The sequence below is a fragment of the Notechis scutatus genome, chromosome 1, assembly GCF_049901735.1.
Source record: "Notechis scutatus isolate UNSWTSFEM ecotype Mainland chromosome 1, rNotScu1.2, whole genome shotgun sequence".
Taxonomy (NCBI): domain Eukaryota; kingdom Metazoa; phylum Chordata; class Lepidosauria; order Squamata; family Elapidae; genus Notechis; species Notechis scutatus.
Genome location: NC_142009.1, coordinates 118,263,457 through 118,280,665, shown reverse-complemented (window position 1 = coordinate 118,280,665; position 17,209 = coordinate 118,263,457). Strand labels below are relative to the sequence as shown.

The 17,209-nt window shown below is 35.7% G+C and overlaps 1 protein-coding gene across 4 annotated transcripts in view; it reads right to left on the bottom strand.

Moving 5' to 3' along the window:
* The window catches only part of PHIP (PHIP subunit of CUL4-Ring ligase complex), an 88,786-nt gene that overhangs the window by 48,738 nt on the left and 22,839 nt on the right, over positions 1-17,209 (bottom strand). For all 4 annotated transcript variants that reach the window (XM_026665185.2, XM_026665187.2, XM_087944379.1 and 1 more), the window contains exons 11-15: positions 17,104-17,204; positions 16,973-17,013; positions 13,787-13,885; positions 8,931-9,084; positions 8,007-8,141 (exon numbers count right to left, since the gene is read on the bottom strand). In XM_026665185.2, coding sequence (XP_026520970.1) covers positions 8,007-8,141; positions 8,931-9,084; positions 13,787-13,885; positions 16,973-17,013; positions 17,104-17,204 — 530 coding nt within the window. The remainder of the gene's footprint in view (positions 1-8,006; positions 8,142-8,930; positions 9,085-13,786; positions 13,886-16,972; positions 17,014-17,103; positions 17,205-17,209) is intronic.

The window sequence follows — 17,209 nt, the reverse complement described above, 5'->3', positions numbered from 1 at the left end:
GGTGGCAATGTTATAATTTGGGGCTGCTTTTCTCCATTGGAATTGGGGCTTTAAGGCGAAGTTGGAAGGAGTCATGAACAGTTCCCAAATATTAGTCAATTTGGGCACAAAACATCTAGGCATCTGCTAAAATGCTGAAGAATTTAAACTTTTAACACAACAGCAGCCCAAAGCATACCTCCAAATCAACAAAGAATGGCTTCACCAGAAAAAGATCGAAGTTTTGGAATGGCTCAGGCGGATCTCAGACCTTAGTTCAATTGAAAATTAGTGGGGTGACCTGAAGACAGCTGTGCACAGGAGATTTTCTTGCAATGTAACATGTCATGAAAGAGTGGGCAAAGATTCCCAAGGCAAGATGTGGCATGTTGATAGATTCCTACCCCAGAAGACTGAATGCTGTCATAAAATCAAAAGATGCTTCTACAAAGTATTAGTTTAAGGGTATGCACACTTATGCAAATGAGTCATACATTTTTACTGTTCTCAAAAGATTTCAATTTTTGAAATTGAAATTGAATTGTAAACCTTCAATGTTATGTTAAAGGAATATAAAATTCTGAAGTAATTTTTTTTTTTTTTACATCTCAAAAACCTGATATTTTAATAAGGATGTGTAGACTTTTTATATCCACTATAATTTGCACATATATAACATATTCCCCCAAAAAAAAAAAAAAAAAAAAAAAAACCCCCCCCCCCCAAAAAAAACCACCCCCCCCCCCCCCCCCCCCCCCCCCCCCCCCCCCCCCCCCCCCCCCCCCCCCCCCCCCCCCCCCCCCCCCCCCCCCCCCCCCCCCCCCCCCCCCCCCCCCCCCCCCCCCCCCCCCCCCCCCCCCCCCCCCCCCCCCCCCCCCCCCCCCCCCCCCCCCCCCCCCCCCCCCAACCCAAAAAAAACCCCCCCCCCCCCCCCCCCCCCCCCCCCCCCCCCCCCCCCCCCCCCCCCCCCCCCCCCCCCCAAACCAAAAACAAAAAAAACAAACCACCCCCCAAGGGCCCGCAAAAAAAAAAAAAAAAAAAAAAAAGTATAGGAAACAGAGATGCAGAAAAATAAGGTAAGTTTAGGGTCCTTCCCCTCATCCCTTAAAATTATACATATCCTGACCTTTCTTAGATGAAAAAAATATATAAATAAAAATGGCTAACTCCTTCCATGAATTTTTTTTTTAAAAAAGAACCCTAAAATGATCTTCTCAGTATCCTCCAGATTTAAAAAGTTATAAATGTAAAAAATTGCCTTCTATCAAATTCATTGCTTCATTATATCTTCCATATTGATTAGTGAATGAAGTTCAGGAAGAGCAGTTTTTCAGTAATAGTGCATTGCTTATAGACACACCTTAGAAAGGTTCCTAAAGTCATGAAAAATTTTTTTTTTATTTTTATAAACTAAAATTGAGATATCAACGAGCTCTTTCTCTTCTCCTACAACATGAATTAAGAAAAAGCATTCTTGTTTCATTCACATATTCATACATAAGAAAAGAGGTCTACATACAGGAAGCTTATTCATGCCTCAGCTTATTAAGACCAACTGCATTCCATATTTATTTATTTATTTATTTATTTATTTATTTATTTATTTATTTATTTATTTATTTTTATTTGATTTGCCAATTGTTTACAAGATAATAAGTATGTGTATACATAGTTGTGAATACATGAAATGGGTACATATAAGAAAAATAAAAGAAGAATAAGAGAAACAATAGGACAGGGACGGTAGGCACGTTGGTGCGCTTATGCACGCCCCTACAGACCTCTTAGGAAAGGGGTGAGGTCAATAGTAGACAGTCTAAGGTTAAAGTTTTTGGGGTTTGGGAAGAAACTACAGAGTCGGGTAGAGTATTCCAGACATTGACCACTCTATTGCTGAAGTCGTATTTCCTGCAATCAAGTTTGGTGCGGTTAATATACTTTCACCTAGTTTTTTTTAACTTTATGCTTCTTTTTCTAAATATAATAGTGACTACTACACTAAAATTTAAGAAATTCCTGTTATAATGTAATATAATGATTTAAGTTTATAAACATAAAAAGTAGTGAAGGACAAGAAATGTTCATATTTTCAAAATAAAAGCTAGGGCTCATAATTGCAGTAATTTATTTGGAAAACCATTCTTAAAATATAAAGATGTGTTTTAAACAATATTGCCAGCTTAAACTATTCTATTGCCACTAGTTTAAGTACAATTTATGGATATACGTTATAAGGGCAAGATTTTAATGTAGTGGTGTTCCCCAAAACTCAACCTGTTTTGATTCTAAGCATCTTGCTATTTCTAAAACAGTTGACTTTTTCAAGAATCTACTTCTAAAGACGTTTAAAAAAACAAGCAAATTTGATGTGAACTCAACAGATACATGATGACATGAATCCAGATGAGTTCATGAGGCATATTTCTCCTCTATAATACATTTATATTCACAGTGCTGAATCCAAGGAAAAAACCATAAAGAACATTTTTCTACTTCATATTTCAGAGTTCCTATTTTCAACTGAGGTGATACTCAGAAGATACATCTGATTGCCCAGTTTAATCAGTTTAACTTCCTATGACATTTGCAATTTGAAGATGATGCAAGTTTACTTGGCACATCTGGCTGACTTTATGGCTTGAAAGATAAAACTGGGTCAGGGCTGGCGAGAGCCAGAGTAATATAAGCAGTATCACCGTGCAAGCTACTTTTCTATTAGTATTGTGTGCACATATGCCCAAAGGGATCAAGCTTGCAAAACTGTTTTTGTCATTCTGATGAAAGCAGCAAGAGCCTACTGACACTGCTGATCTAATGGGAGAGCCTAACAGATGATACAGGGGTTGTAAACTAATTTAGGAAGCAAACAAATATCCTGGAAAGAAAGTAGCAGCAAACCACTTCTATACTGTTGCCAAGAAAACCACACGGTTATGTACTTTCTGTTCAGAAAGACTTCCAGAGCTTGGGGTATGAACTTAGTAACATGGGCTGTAGGCTTATCTTTTCAGAGGTTCTACCAGTATACAAGGAACAAAAAGGGAGAGGGCAGCGTGTAGCAGAGTTTAATATGTGGCTAAAGGAGTGGTGTAAAAGGGAAGGCTTTGGTTTTATTATCCATGATGTCTGCAGCTGGTCCAATGAAAAACTGTACAAAAGAGATGGTTTGCATCCATCAAAGAAAGGGACTGAGTTACTTGGCATTAAATTCACAGATTTCCTGGATAAACATTTAAACTGAACAGCGGGGACAGAAAATTAATGGATTCAGAACATTTCTGTCCCCAGAAACCTAAAACTAATAAGGATACCAGTGCATGCAAAATAGATGTTTGTGCAGGTAAGATTACCAAACTTGATGCCAACCAAAACCAAGCATTTAATAGTGAGAGCCATACCATGTGCACTAATCAAACAGGTGGCAAGAAAGTAGGGGCAGGCAGGCACAACACAGGTTATGTAGACAGTAAACACAGTGTCAGACATAAAGATCTCAAGTGCCTATATACAAATTCACAAAGTCTGGGGAACAAACAGGGTGAATTCGAACTATGAATACATGAAGGTAAATATGATATAGTTGGAATAACAGAAACTTGGTGGGATGAAACCCATGACTGGAACATACTGATAGAAGGATACAAACTATTCGAAAAAAACAGACCCCATAAAAGAGGAGGTGGAGTTGCACTGTATGTAAAGGACCACTATATTGCTACAGAAATGAATGAAACCAAAGATGAAAACCTCCTAGAATGCATATGGGTCAATATAAAAGAAAAAAAGAATGACATGGCCATAGGTGTATATTATAGGCCACCCAATCAAGCAGAAAATATAGATGTCCTTTTTGCCAGCCAACTAACAAACATATGCAGGAAACACACAACAATAGTAATAGGAGATTTCAATTATCCTGATATCAATTGGAAAACTAATTCTGCACCGTGAGAAATCAAATAAGTTCCTAACCAACCTAGCTGACAACTTTGTTGTCCAAAAGGTAGAGGGTGAAACTAGAGGAACAGCCATACTGGACTTAATTCTTACAAACAGAGAAAAGATGATAGAGGGAGTTGAAACTGCAGGAACCTTGGGTGAGAGTGACCATGTCATACTAGAATTCAACATAACACAAACACAAGCAACAGAACATAATGACACCAGAGTCTTGGATTTTAAAAGAGCTGGATTTCAATAAACTCAGAGAGAACTTGGGAAAGATTCCATGGATGAAAATCATAAATGGGAAAAGAACTCAAGAATCTTGGGAAAGTCTAAAAAGTATGATCATAGAAGCCCAGACCAGCACAATACCACTGAGAAAGAAAAACAAGAAATCCAAGAAAAAACCAGCATGGCTGCACAAAGATCTCTCTGGCAAATTGAAAGAAAAAAAGGACAAGTACAAAAAATGGAAAGAAGGACATACAACTAAGGCAGAATATCAGCAGATAACCAGAATCTGCAAAGACAAAGTCAGGATAGCAAAGGCTCAGAACGAACAAAGACTTGCAACAAAAGTCAAAGATAATAAAAAAAAGTTTCTTCCAACATATAAATAACAAGAAAAAAATCAAGGAAACAGTCTGTCCACTAAAAAGAGAAGATGGCAAGGAAGTAACAGGCAACAGAGAGAAAGCAGAACTGCTTAACTCATTCTTTGCATCCGTCTTCACACAAAAAGAAACTATATCTCAACCCACCAAAAGCGTAACTGTAAAAGACAGACCAGAAATAAAAGTTAAAATAAGCAAAAAAAATAGTAAGAGAACACCTGTCTGATCTTGATGAAAACAAATCGCTGGGGCCTGATGGATTACATCCCAGAGTTTTAAAGGAGCTGGCAGAGGTCATCTCAGAACTACTGCACCATATCTTTCAAAAATCCTGGAGCACCAGGGAACTACCAGAGGACTGGAAAAGAACTGATGTGGTTCCCATCTTCAAAAAAGGGGAAAAAAACAGACCCAGGAAACTATAGACCAATCAGCCTAACATCAATACCTGGAAAGATACTGGAAAAGATAATAAAAAAACAGATCTGCCAACATCTAGAAACAAGTAAAGTAATAACTAGCAGTCAGCATGGGTTTGTTAAAAACAGATCATGCCAAACCAATCTTATTTCATTCTTCAGCACAGTGACTAAATTAGTAGACCAGCAAAATACAATGGACATAATATATTTAGATTTCAGCAAGGCATTCCACAAAGTAGACCACAACCTACTTCTTAGTAAGCTAGAAAAAAAGTGGAATAGATAGCACCACCACTAGATGGACTCGCAACTGGCTGGCAAACCGTCCTCAACGAGTAGTCCTTAATGGGTCTAAGTCTACATGGAGGGAAGTAAGCAGTGGGGTGCCACAAGGTTCCGTCTTAGGCCCAGTACTCTTCAATATCTTCATTAACGACTTAGATGAGGGAATAGAAGGGGAACTTACCAAATTTGCAGATGATACTAAGCTGGCAGGAATAGCTAACATCCAAGAAGATAGGCTCAAGATCCAGATGGATCTTGACAGACTAGAACACTGGGCCGTATCTAACACAATGAAATTCAATGTAGAGAAAAGTAAAGTCCTACACTTATGCAAGAAAAACCAAAAGTACACATACAGACTGGGTGAAACCAGGCTCAATAGCAGTAACTGTGAGAGGTATCTTGGAGTCTTAGTGGACAACCAGCTAAATATGAGCCAACAGTGTGCAGCAGCAGCCAAAAAAGCTAATGCAATCCTAAGTTGTATTAACACAGGGATACAATCAAGATCAAGGGAAGTACTAATACCACTCTATAAAGCCTTAGTAAGACCACACCTAGAGTACTGCATCCAGATTTGTTCACCACATTATAAAAAAGACGTTGAGACTCTAGAAAAAGTGCAGAGAAGAGCAACCAGGATGATTAGGGGACTGGAGACTAAAACATACAATGAACAGTTGCAGGAACTGGGCTTGGCTAGTCTAGTGAAGAGAAGGACCAGGAGAGACATGATAGCAGTCTTCCAATATTTGAGGGGCTGCCACAGGGAGGAAGGGGTCAAGCTATTTTCTAAAGTGCCTGTAGGCCAGACAAGGAATAATGGATGGAAACTGAACAAGGAGAGATTTAACCTGGAAATAAGGAGAAACTTTATAACAGTGAGAACAATCAACCAATCAACAATCAACTGCCCTTGGAAGTTGTGGGAGCGCCATCACTTGAGACTTTCAAGAAGAGATTGGACTGCCATTTGTCAGAAATGGTGTAGGGTCTCCCGCTTGGGCGGGGGGTTGGACTAGATGACTTACAAGGTCCCTTCCAACTCTGATTATCTGTTTGTCTATTTGATCTGTTTGAGTCATTGGGATACAAGCTACTCAGTAGGACATCTTTACCATAAATATTTAATGCAATAGGCCTTCGCTTTATGTGGAATTTAAATAGGAGTACAGCCTTAAGGTCAAGCAATTTCTTACAATTATTAATGTGCTAATAGTACCGATTAGCAATCAAAAACATTGAATAGTTCATGTCTAAAACAAATTGTACTGCTGTCTGCTACATTTACATCAAAATTATGATAATACCCTCATCTATAAAAGCAAAATCCTACGATTAAAAACATAATTTTATTTTGCCTATTCATGTGTATATATTTCTCAACAAAAAAACAAAAAAGTGAAAAATGCAAACTATTTTGTCAGTAATAGTGAGATAAGGAATTACCTTGTGTACCAGAAGCTTCTGCTTGATTAACAAAAACCCATTTGCTCTGAATTAGTAGATAGCGTATTATTCAAGGACAGTTTAAAATTATAACATTTCAACACTCTTTTAAATATGGAAGTCATCAAGATACAAGCAGTATATATACAAACTAGAAAGGGGACACATAGTTCTGATTCTTTAGTTGCCTGGATTAAAACTGTTAGAAATAAAATTGTTCTAGACAAATAGAACATGACTATTTTTGTTTATTGTATCTCAGCTTAATAAGCCACAGCACGAACTATTTTTTGTGTGTACGTTGAGCTAATTTGCTTTATTCTTTGACTAAGCAATGGTTAATACAGTAAACCTAAACAATTTATAATTTCCTGGATCCACCTAAACCATGGCTATCAAATAGAGGTGTAAAGTCTTTGGATCTAAAGCAAACAAAGATGCTATTATTCTGGAATGGGCACCCTCATACCAGACCCAGTATCTGTCAATAACCCTTTCAAAGAACTGCATCTTTTCCTGAACTTATAAGGAAGCTGCAAGGGATCAGGAAAATACATGCTTGCTTTGAATCCAATTTCTACAATACCTCTGTTCCAAACTATTCACATTTCTAAGACAATTGAAGAGCCAAAGTTGTTGTGAAGTATTAAACTGTACTTTTCCGATTATATATTGTATTTTGGTTATGCTTATAGTTAGGATTAATTATAAACATCACTGATTGATGTACAACTTGAATGAAGACACTTCCATTCAGGTCTTCACACCGAATGAGTAAAACTATGAAGCTCCTCCTCATCACCTACTGGGCAGGGATGAGGGAATGCTTCACAAATTTTTTCCCAATTTCTTTCTGAAGGCCCGTAGTGTCTTTACGTTGTTCAAATTTAATCCAAGCTATAAATTATATCAGAACAGTCTGGGGGTTAAGTATACATAACAGAATGGGCTGTCACAACTAATACTATGACTAAAAAACATATCATTCCTCCTTCTGCACATTCCAGATATTCTGGCGATTTTGGGAGAGCACAAAATTAGAGCTAGCTGTTCTACACATATGTATCTTATTACCCAAGTGATAAACAGGAGCTCCCAAGAGGAGCAATATTAAATTTTATTATTGGGATTACTATTATTAATAATTTGAGATGTTTAATCACCTATTCAAAATATTTAAAGTAAAAATTTACTTTTTAAATTACTTACTATGAATTATTAAACATTTACTATACAACTCTATCATTTTGCATTAGCTTAATAACAGATAGAACAAACTTTTTCAAGACGTTAATACAAACAATATATTTACCATATTGAAGTAAGAGCGAATTTTTGTTCCCTTTGCCAAATCCCACACTATAACATTTCCATCATGACCAGCAGAGAACAGAACCCTGGGATCAAAGGGGTGACTTTCAAGTACAAATACTTCATCTTCATGACCCTAGAATAATAAGTTAGAAATAAAGTTCAGTTGAAGACATTGAACCAATTTACTAAATCAAAAAGTAACCAGACAGCCAATCAACAAAGAAAGGATAATGCAGTATAGAAGAATAGAAGAAAATTATCAATTGTCAAATTTTGCTATTTGCAATATACAAATTTTAAAAAACAAAATGCTGTTCAGCAAGAACTGTAGGAACTTCAGCTGTAGGAACTACTAGAATATAATTAAATAGTAGGGTTTCTAATAGTGAATGTTCTTTGAATCCCCTCCTCTATAACCTGTTGTACAGTTATTCCAACTTGGTTCCCCTGCCAGTAGGAATGTCTAAACAAATAGGAAATCTCAATAGTTTAATAATAATGTAAACCACAATCTCTAGCCAGTTTCTCTAGTGAAAGGACAGAGTTTTAAACCAGTTCTCCAGTCTAAGGATCCTAATTCTCATCCATTGCAAGGTTTCCTAATTCATTTAATTACTCCTGCTGGCAAGAACAACCAAAAAGAATCAAACAGTGTACATTAAGATGTTTATTTGAACACAATAAGCTAAATATATACAATATCTAAAAACGTTTATTTTATGCATAAACAGAATAACTGTTTGAACTCCAAAAACTCATGCAAAAAACAAAAGAATGTGTTGGTTTTTTTTACTATATAATATTTTGAAATTTAAATTCTATACTAAGTCTACAACCAAAACACCTCATTTTTAACTAATTATCAATATTGTATGAAGACAAAGCTATTTCCAGAAAGTAATTCCTCCTATTGTTTCATTACCAATAAAACATGAGTAAGTTGACCAGTGAAGGAATTCCAAACTTTCAAAGTCATGTTGTTAACTGCAGTAATAACAGAGTTGTCATGACGGTCCCATGCCACCATAGTGACTTTTAATTTTGTAATTTTGTCTTCTACTCCTTGTAGGGTTTGTCTACAATGAAGAATTAACAGAAAATAGAAGCATTATAACAATGAGAAAATTTCCAAAATATATCTAAAGATTTTAAAAGTTTTAGTTGATGACTATAACAAGCCTATTAATATTAGGAATGAGATATAAGAGTTTACTGGACAGGAAAATCACCATAAATATGCAAGTCCCACTGGTTCATATGGGCCAAAGTAGGGAAGCAGTTTAGTTTCCTGCTGATGTGACTTACAATTTGTAATTATTGTACCCTATTACTCAAGAGATTGCAAATGGAGACAAGACTAGCACTTTTATTCATTCATAGAGGCACTGTAGAAGGGTAGGTTCCATGAATAAAAAAATGTACTACTTTCATTAGTTATCCCTCCTCAGAGGAGCAAGAAAGAGTAAAACTCTAATCACAGTATACCATTAACCGGAGAGACCACAGCCCCCAAATCCATGTTCTAATCCTTACATAATTAGACATGTTTTTATTTAAAGACCTTTGTATTGTATTTGCAATGTTCATTAACAGTATTCATCAAACAGTAGATCTGATTACAGGTAGTCCTCAACTTGCAACCATTTGTATAGTAACTTCAAAGTTAATATAGCACTGAAAAAGGTGACACAACTGGTTTTTATACTTATGACCATTGAAACACCCCATTCCCAGTCATAGGATCAAAATTTAGGCACTTCGCAATTGGCATGTATTTATGACAGTTGCATTGTCATAGTCATGAGATCAGCATATGTAACCTTCTCAACCAGCTTCCAACAAGCAAAGTCAACAAGGGAAGCAAGATTTGCTTAAAGATTCATTTAACAACTGTGCAAAACATCATAAAATCTAGTAAAACTTATTTAATAACTGCCTTGCTTAGCGATAGAAGTATTGGGTTCATGCGGTCATAATTTGAGGATTACCAGTAGTTAATCCTGTACTTAGAATCCCTCAAAGGTATCAAATTTCCTTCATAAACTTAATACCTATTTAGAAACTGGGCAGGAATTATCTTAACAGAAAGCAATGATGCTTTGGGTTTTTTAAAACTAAGATAAGAGGATGATGTATATCAGTTTTTGATGTATTTCAAAGATAAAAAAATTGTTTCCTAAATCTTACTTCTGGTTGTGGTCACCTTCAGGGGCTTTGACTCAGTGAGAGTTCAGAAAAACAGTTTCCAAATTATTTGTTTGACTGCTACATGCCTACTTTCAGGCTTGTAGCATTATTACAATTTTGGGGTAGCAGAAACATTTATGTTAGATATGTTTGGCGAAATCAGGTCTAAATCCCTTACTTTTGATCAAGTTTTATAAAACTTTCAAGAAAATGGTTTAAGACTTCAAGTTCTGGATTTGGGGGGAAAACTCAACTGTATACTATATAAAACTCAACTGTATGATACGTATATTTTTAGTTCAGGATTTAAATTTTAACTTGTTCATATTTAGTTTAGAAATGTGCATGAAAGAGCTTGAAAAATATTTCCTTTCACCCCAATGTAAAACAAAGAAACAGACAAACTGAACATTCTTTTTTTTTTAATAAAATTTTTATTTGGGTTTTCACAAAACGTAATACAAGTAAAATTTCTTTTTGGAGAATAGCATGGTCCCGAGTTATCACTTCTCCATACAGACACAAATTCAATTCCATATTCATCTTTGTGTTCTATTCCATACCTTATTTATCTTATTACTATTTTAACATTTTCTCAATAATCTTTCCCTTCCCTTAATTTTCCCAATCTTGCTTTTAATTATCTCATTCCTTTCTAAATTCAATTATATATATCTTTTTCTAAGTTTCAATATCTTTCTAGTCATTATATTTATACCTTTGTCTGTCCTGTTTCAATTTCATATTTTCTTTTCTCATTAAACAAAATTTTCCCCTGTAGTTACTGATTGGAGTATGACACCTTTGCATCTTTTAATTTTAATCCATTCAACTCTTAAACTTCAATTTATGCCTTTACAATTATAACATTCAATATAACACATAACTTCCAGTTGAATTCTGCTTGGTACATTCTTAAAATACGCACTAAGTTCTTAAAGAGAAAGTATATGTATAACAATAATAAGTAAAATACTTCCAACCCATCTCTATCATTAATGTTAGTTATAATCTTTAACATCTTTAACATTTCTTTTCAATAGGATATCATACTTCTAGGAACACTTCTAATATTTCCATAATTTTTTCATATTTCTTTCATATTCCTCTTCACTTAAATTTTTATAACACATTAATAATAATTAAAATGTTCCCCTCCTTTCCTAATTTCATTCTCTCATTCTCTTTATTTCATTTATTTATTAAACATTCCATTACATTACAATGAGTATTTTATCTATCATTTTAATCACACTTGTTTCATATTTTCAAAGTTCATTTCTATTTCTAATATAGCAATACTATCTTATGTACCCTTGCAGAATCCCCCTTTCGATTAAATTTTCATTCATTATCTCTGTGTCTTCTAAAGAGGCTTGCACCCTTAATCCTTGTACATTTTCCCTGTTTCTCTATATCCTGTTTCTGTCCTTTATAATTTCTTTTCCTTTCCCTCTTCTCCCTCTCCTTCTCCCTTCCCTTTTTGATCCCTTCTCTCTCTAATTCTGGTTCTCTCTTCTGTAATCCTCTTTTCTGTTTCTTCCTAATGTTGTAATTACTGTTCAAACTATTCTTTTTGGGGGTTGTTTTTCCAAATCTTATTTTTCACTCTCTTCCCCCCCTTTCCTTTCTTTTCCCTGCATAGAAATACTTGGTCATTGAAGATGGCTTCTTCTTTGTCCCGCCCTTCTTGTTCAACAGGCATTTCTTGTTGTTTCTCACAGTTCAGGATCTCCATTTCTAAAAATTGAAATACGAAGCCAAAAGAACCTCTTCCTTCTTTGTGCATCTTCTTTCTGTTTTTTAAGTTCCATTCTCAATTCTTCCAAGAGTGATACCATTTTAAAAACTTTCAAACAACCACCCAATTAATTTTAGTCCTTTAGATCCAATAGCCAAAAATCACCAAGTAATCCAAATAATCCAAAGCTGTTTCTTCTTGCTTCTTTTTTCCACTTTCCTTCCTGGGGTTCTATTATCTTGTTACACAGTTTCAGTTAAAATGTATCTTTTAGGAATCTTGTTAAAGTTTCACTGTTAATTCCTTCACTTCCAGGTGGTCTCCTCTGTTTTTCCAGATCCCACACCCTTTGTTTTTTTTCCTTCTTTTAAAAGTTTTTGAGAATCCAGAAATCTTTTATTGTCCCTTTGACATTTTATTTTCAGCTTAAATGCCTGTTAATGTCAAAGTGGATTTTTGCCAATTTTTTGCTTAAATCTCTTAGTTGTCAATATAGGGAAGAAAAGGAAAAAACCCAAATCCTTTTCCCTTCCCTCTCTCATTCACTGCTTCAAAGTCTTCTTTGGGAGCAATGTTATTCTTTATAATTCAAATTCCAGGGTACCTTATATTGTTGCTTTTTCAATTCGACCCAGTCAGCCAAAACTTTCTCTTCTTATCTCCCTCCTGCACATTCTTTTCCGGTTGAGTTCTTCTTTAAGGTGGCCATTTCTGACCACCACTGCAACCGCCTTCAGGAAAGGGGGTAATGGCCAGCTGGGGAGGAGAGATGTGACTCTCCTCGACCCTGCTGGCAGTCTCCCCCCTCTTCACCACCTCTACGGGGTGGCTTAGCCCCGAAACCAGCCAGCTCGGGGTGCTCCAGCAGCGAGCATGGATCGAAACCGCGCAGAGTCGCGGTTTCGGTCTGTCGCCGAAGAAGCTCAAACCGGAAGTCAAAAACTGAACATTCTTAAACTAGATGTATATGTTGAAAATTCTTTTAGGTTTTTTTTAAATCATATATTCAGGATCCAATATGCAATGTATAGCTCCAATCAAAGGAACCCATCAAGCACCAATATGCTTTTGTCTATTCCTATTTTTCCCTATTTCCAAATGCCTAATTTTCTCAGGCTTCTTCCTCAGAGGAACACTCTGAATTCCCCCACTTCACACATCCCAAGCTGTATCAACACTCTGGTTCTTTTTCAATTCAGGTTCAATTTATCCCCACCCCACACTTCCACACAATTGGCACCAGTGTCTTTTCTATCTGTTCACACCCGTGTCTGTCTATGCCCTATGTAAGGAACTGGAGCGCTTGGCAGGTTTGGAATTCAATCTGCTGGGTTTCAGGCCAAACATGGCTTTGAGAACTGGTCAACTATATCTTCCAGGGTCCTCAATGCCTTTGTGGAACAGAACTTTTGCCTCCTACCCATCTTTATGCAGCAGTGTATCTAAACAGTATGTGTTTATCTGTATTTTTCACATCACCATGAAATTGACAGAACCATAGTAAACCCATCTCTGTGTTACTGATAACTGAATCACCCATAACTAAAAGCTCTCTCATATTGGGTCCTTACTAGTTCCTTTCTTCTTGAAATGACAGCAAGGGAACTATGATTCTAGAAGTAGAACAAAACTATTAAATCTTGAAAAATCTCATCTACTTATCTCTCCATCTCACCCATCAAGCTTTCAAGAAAACCACCTTGTTTTCTAAGAGTCAGGAATTCACTGCACCACCACAAACTCAAAATTGAAAGAAATCTTGGAAATAGTCCTAGCTTGTTTCCTTACCAAAAAATCATTTCTACCTTAACATCAATAACAGAAAACAGGTAAATACAAAAATAATTTACCCTGAGGGACGGGTAGCCATATCCAGTAAAATGCTTTTCCATTCCCTTCTCTTGAACATCCAGATACGTGCTGTTCCATCACGACTTCCACTCACAAATCTAAAAATAAGAGAAAATGTATCATTATACATCATATGTTTTCCTATAAAAACATTTAGAACTGATCATAGAAATCCAAAATTAGGCAGGTTCATGCATTTTAGGAACCAAATGAATGGGATTAAAACACAAGCATATCCAAAATAAAAGGCACTGGCTAATGAAACTCCTGAAAGAAACACAGGAAATCAAAGCAAGTAATACAGACAAGGAAATTAGTCAGTGAGTCTGTGGAGAAAACAATTCAGAAACATAAAAGGCAACTGAGTATAGGTAGTCCTTGACTTACAACAGTCCACTTAATGACTAGTCCAAGCTAAAACGGCACTGAAAAAAGTGACATGACCATTTTTCATTCTTACGACCATTGCAGCATCCCCATGTCACTTGATTTACATTTGGATACTTAACAATTGTATGACGGTTGCGGCATCCTGGGGTCATGGGATCATCTTCTGCAACCTTGACAAGCAAAGCCAATGGGGAACCAGATCCACTTAACAACCATGTTACTAAGATAACAACTGCAGTGATTCGCTTAACAAATGTGGCAAAAAAAAGTCATAAAATGGAGCAAAACTCACTTAACAAATTTCTCACTGAGCAACATAAATTTTGGGCTCAATTGTGGTCGTAAGTTGAGGACTACCTGTATTATAGTTTTTTTTATTTTTAATATATAATTTATAAAATTGGTATGGATATGACCTATAGTAATACATAGTAACTACATATGGTAATTACCTAAATGACAGCAGCTACAAGTTTTTAAAATTAGTTTATAAGTAGTAATTACAGGGAAACAGTTGCTAGTTCAGAAAAATTACCAGTAACAAAATTCAAGATCAATTCTTAATCATTTCTTTCTATTTCAAAGTGCAGGTGTTGGCCCACAAAACCCTCAGCAGCTTTTCACATCTTGGCTTTGATACCAAAGTTCTTGAAAGGCTGCCTGCTCCAAATAAACCTACACTATTATTAAACACTTCACTAGAAAGCATGTCCAGTATTATTTTGGTTTTGGAAATGAGAAAGTAACACACGAAACATTTTAAAGCTGTGAAATGCTGATAGGGAAATACTCTTTGCCTATTGACTGACTGATTGTCTGGTGTTTGGTGATCTTGAAATTATTGTCAAAGGTATTATTATTTATTCAAGTATCTAATCCTTCTACTTAAAACATTCCCTAACTTCTTCTAAGATAAATTGTCTGGAAATTGTACAGCAAAGAATTTAAATTGTGCTGAAACAATGCAGAAAATATCCGATTCCAAATTAAAAGCAAACTTTTTCAAAAACAATGTGAAAAAAAATCTTTTCCACTTGATTTGTAGCAGTAGCATTCATTTAATTTCCCGCCTTTTTTTTTTTTTCAAAAATAACTTAAATAACTCTTTCTTCCTCCTATTTTTGTCACAATAACAACCCAGTCAAGATGAGTTGGTCTGAGAGAGTGACCGCAAGACATGAGAGCGAATAATGACTATTATCTTGCTTTTCTGGAATAGTGTTAGAGACTTTAGAGACTTGACACTATTGGATAAGAAGCTAGGCTATTACAGGTAGTCTTTGACTTACCACAGTCCATTTAGTGATTATTCAAAGTTACAACCTTATTGAAAAAAGTGACTTATGACCATTTTTTAAACTTACGACCATTGCAGCATCCCATGATAATGTGATCAAAATTCAGACACTCAGCAACTGATTCATATTTATGGAGTTGTGGTGTCCTGGGGTCATGTGATCCCCTTTTGCAACCTTCTGGCTAGCAAAGCCAACGGGGAAGCCAGATTCACTTAACAACCATGTTACTAACTTAACTGCAGTGATTTACTTGGCAACTGTGGCAAGAAAAATCATAAAATGGAGGATAACTTACTTAACAAATGTCTCACTAGAAATTTTTGGCTCAATTGTGGTCATAAGTAAAGGACTATCTGTATTACTAACTCGGGATAGTTGGCTTGGCAAGTATTCTCTTGGGAGGGAGGGAATCTCTTCATCACTGCTATACTTAATATATGTAATAATAACTCAATGGTAATATTCTAAAATGGCATGATGAAAATATCTCAAGATAGGTAATCCAAAGAGACCGAAGGTGACAAAGAGAAAGTAGCATTCACAACCTTGTTATCCCTAATCTTAAAAAACAAAGAGTAAACATTCAAGCAAGCTTGATGAGATTACTCCAGTATCCATTTCCTCCTTGCCAAAACACACAAACCTTGCCAAATCATGCCAAATATTTAAGTCAGGCTTCATCCAATAGCATGGACCAGATTGAACAGCCTTTAACCCATATTCAGCATGAGGGCTAAATTAAATTCCCAACTGTGTAATATTCCATTAGCACAAGATAACAAAATTAGAATCTGTAATAGGCCACCAAAAAGAAGTTGTAAGCTGAAAAATTGAATGAAGACCAAAATAGGGTTTAACAAGGTGATAAAACTCATCAAATCATTCAAATCCCCTTGGCATCCTTTACATAAAGAAATGATGTTACAATGCATTATGTGCCTATTACAACTCCTGGTGTACTGAAGATCTCAAATCTTCACATCATTTGGTAGCTACCCGATTTGATGTATGACTTCAAAACAGGTTTCTGCTTTAACAGTATGTTTTTATTGAAGCTTTTTCAAATCAAAGCACCTTTTCAAGCTTAGCACAATCCTACCTATCCATGCAATACAAAGAAAGTTTCAACTGAATTAAAGAGTGCTTTCTTACAAGACCTTTCAGAAACTAAGTTTGTTGTGAAATGTGTATATATAAGTATCTTTTTCATAAACAAACCTTAGGCAACTTCAGTAATTCAGCGAAAATCAGACATTGAAACTATCAAATATTAATTAAAGCACAATAGCATGTACATTGAATGGGAAATAAGTTCTATATAATATAAACTACGTTACAGAATGCAAAATCCAAACAATTGCTCAAGGTATGTCTAATTAGGTAAATTAAACTTGATAATTAAACTAGCATGTTGAATCTTAACAACTATGTAACAGGACAGTTTTCATAAATGTAGTGGGAAAATATATGAGATTAATATACAAGTAATTTGCTTACCGATTACTGGTATTAGAAAACTGAATGCTGTCCACTTTGTCCTGTGTGAACAAGAACAAAATTAACATCGTGATTATAGATTATTAATTTACTTCAAACAAAGAGTTAAACTATTTAGAGAAGGTATTTACAGTATGAAACTCCAACTCTGATATCTTCTCTGGCTGACCTGATCCAAAGAAATAAACCCTAATGATATGATCTGTACTTCCGGTGGCCAGAAACATTCCACCTAAA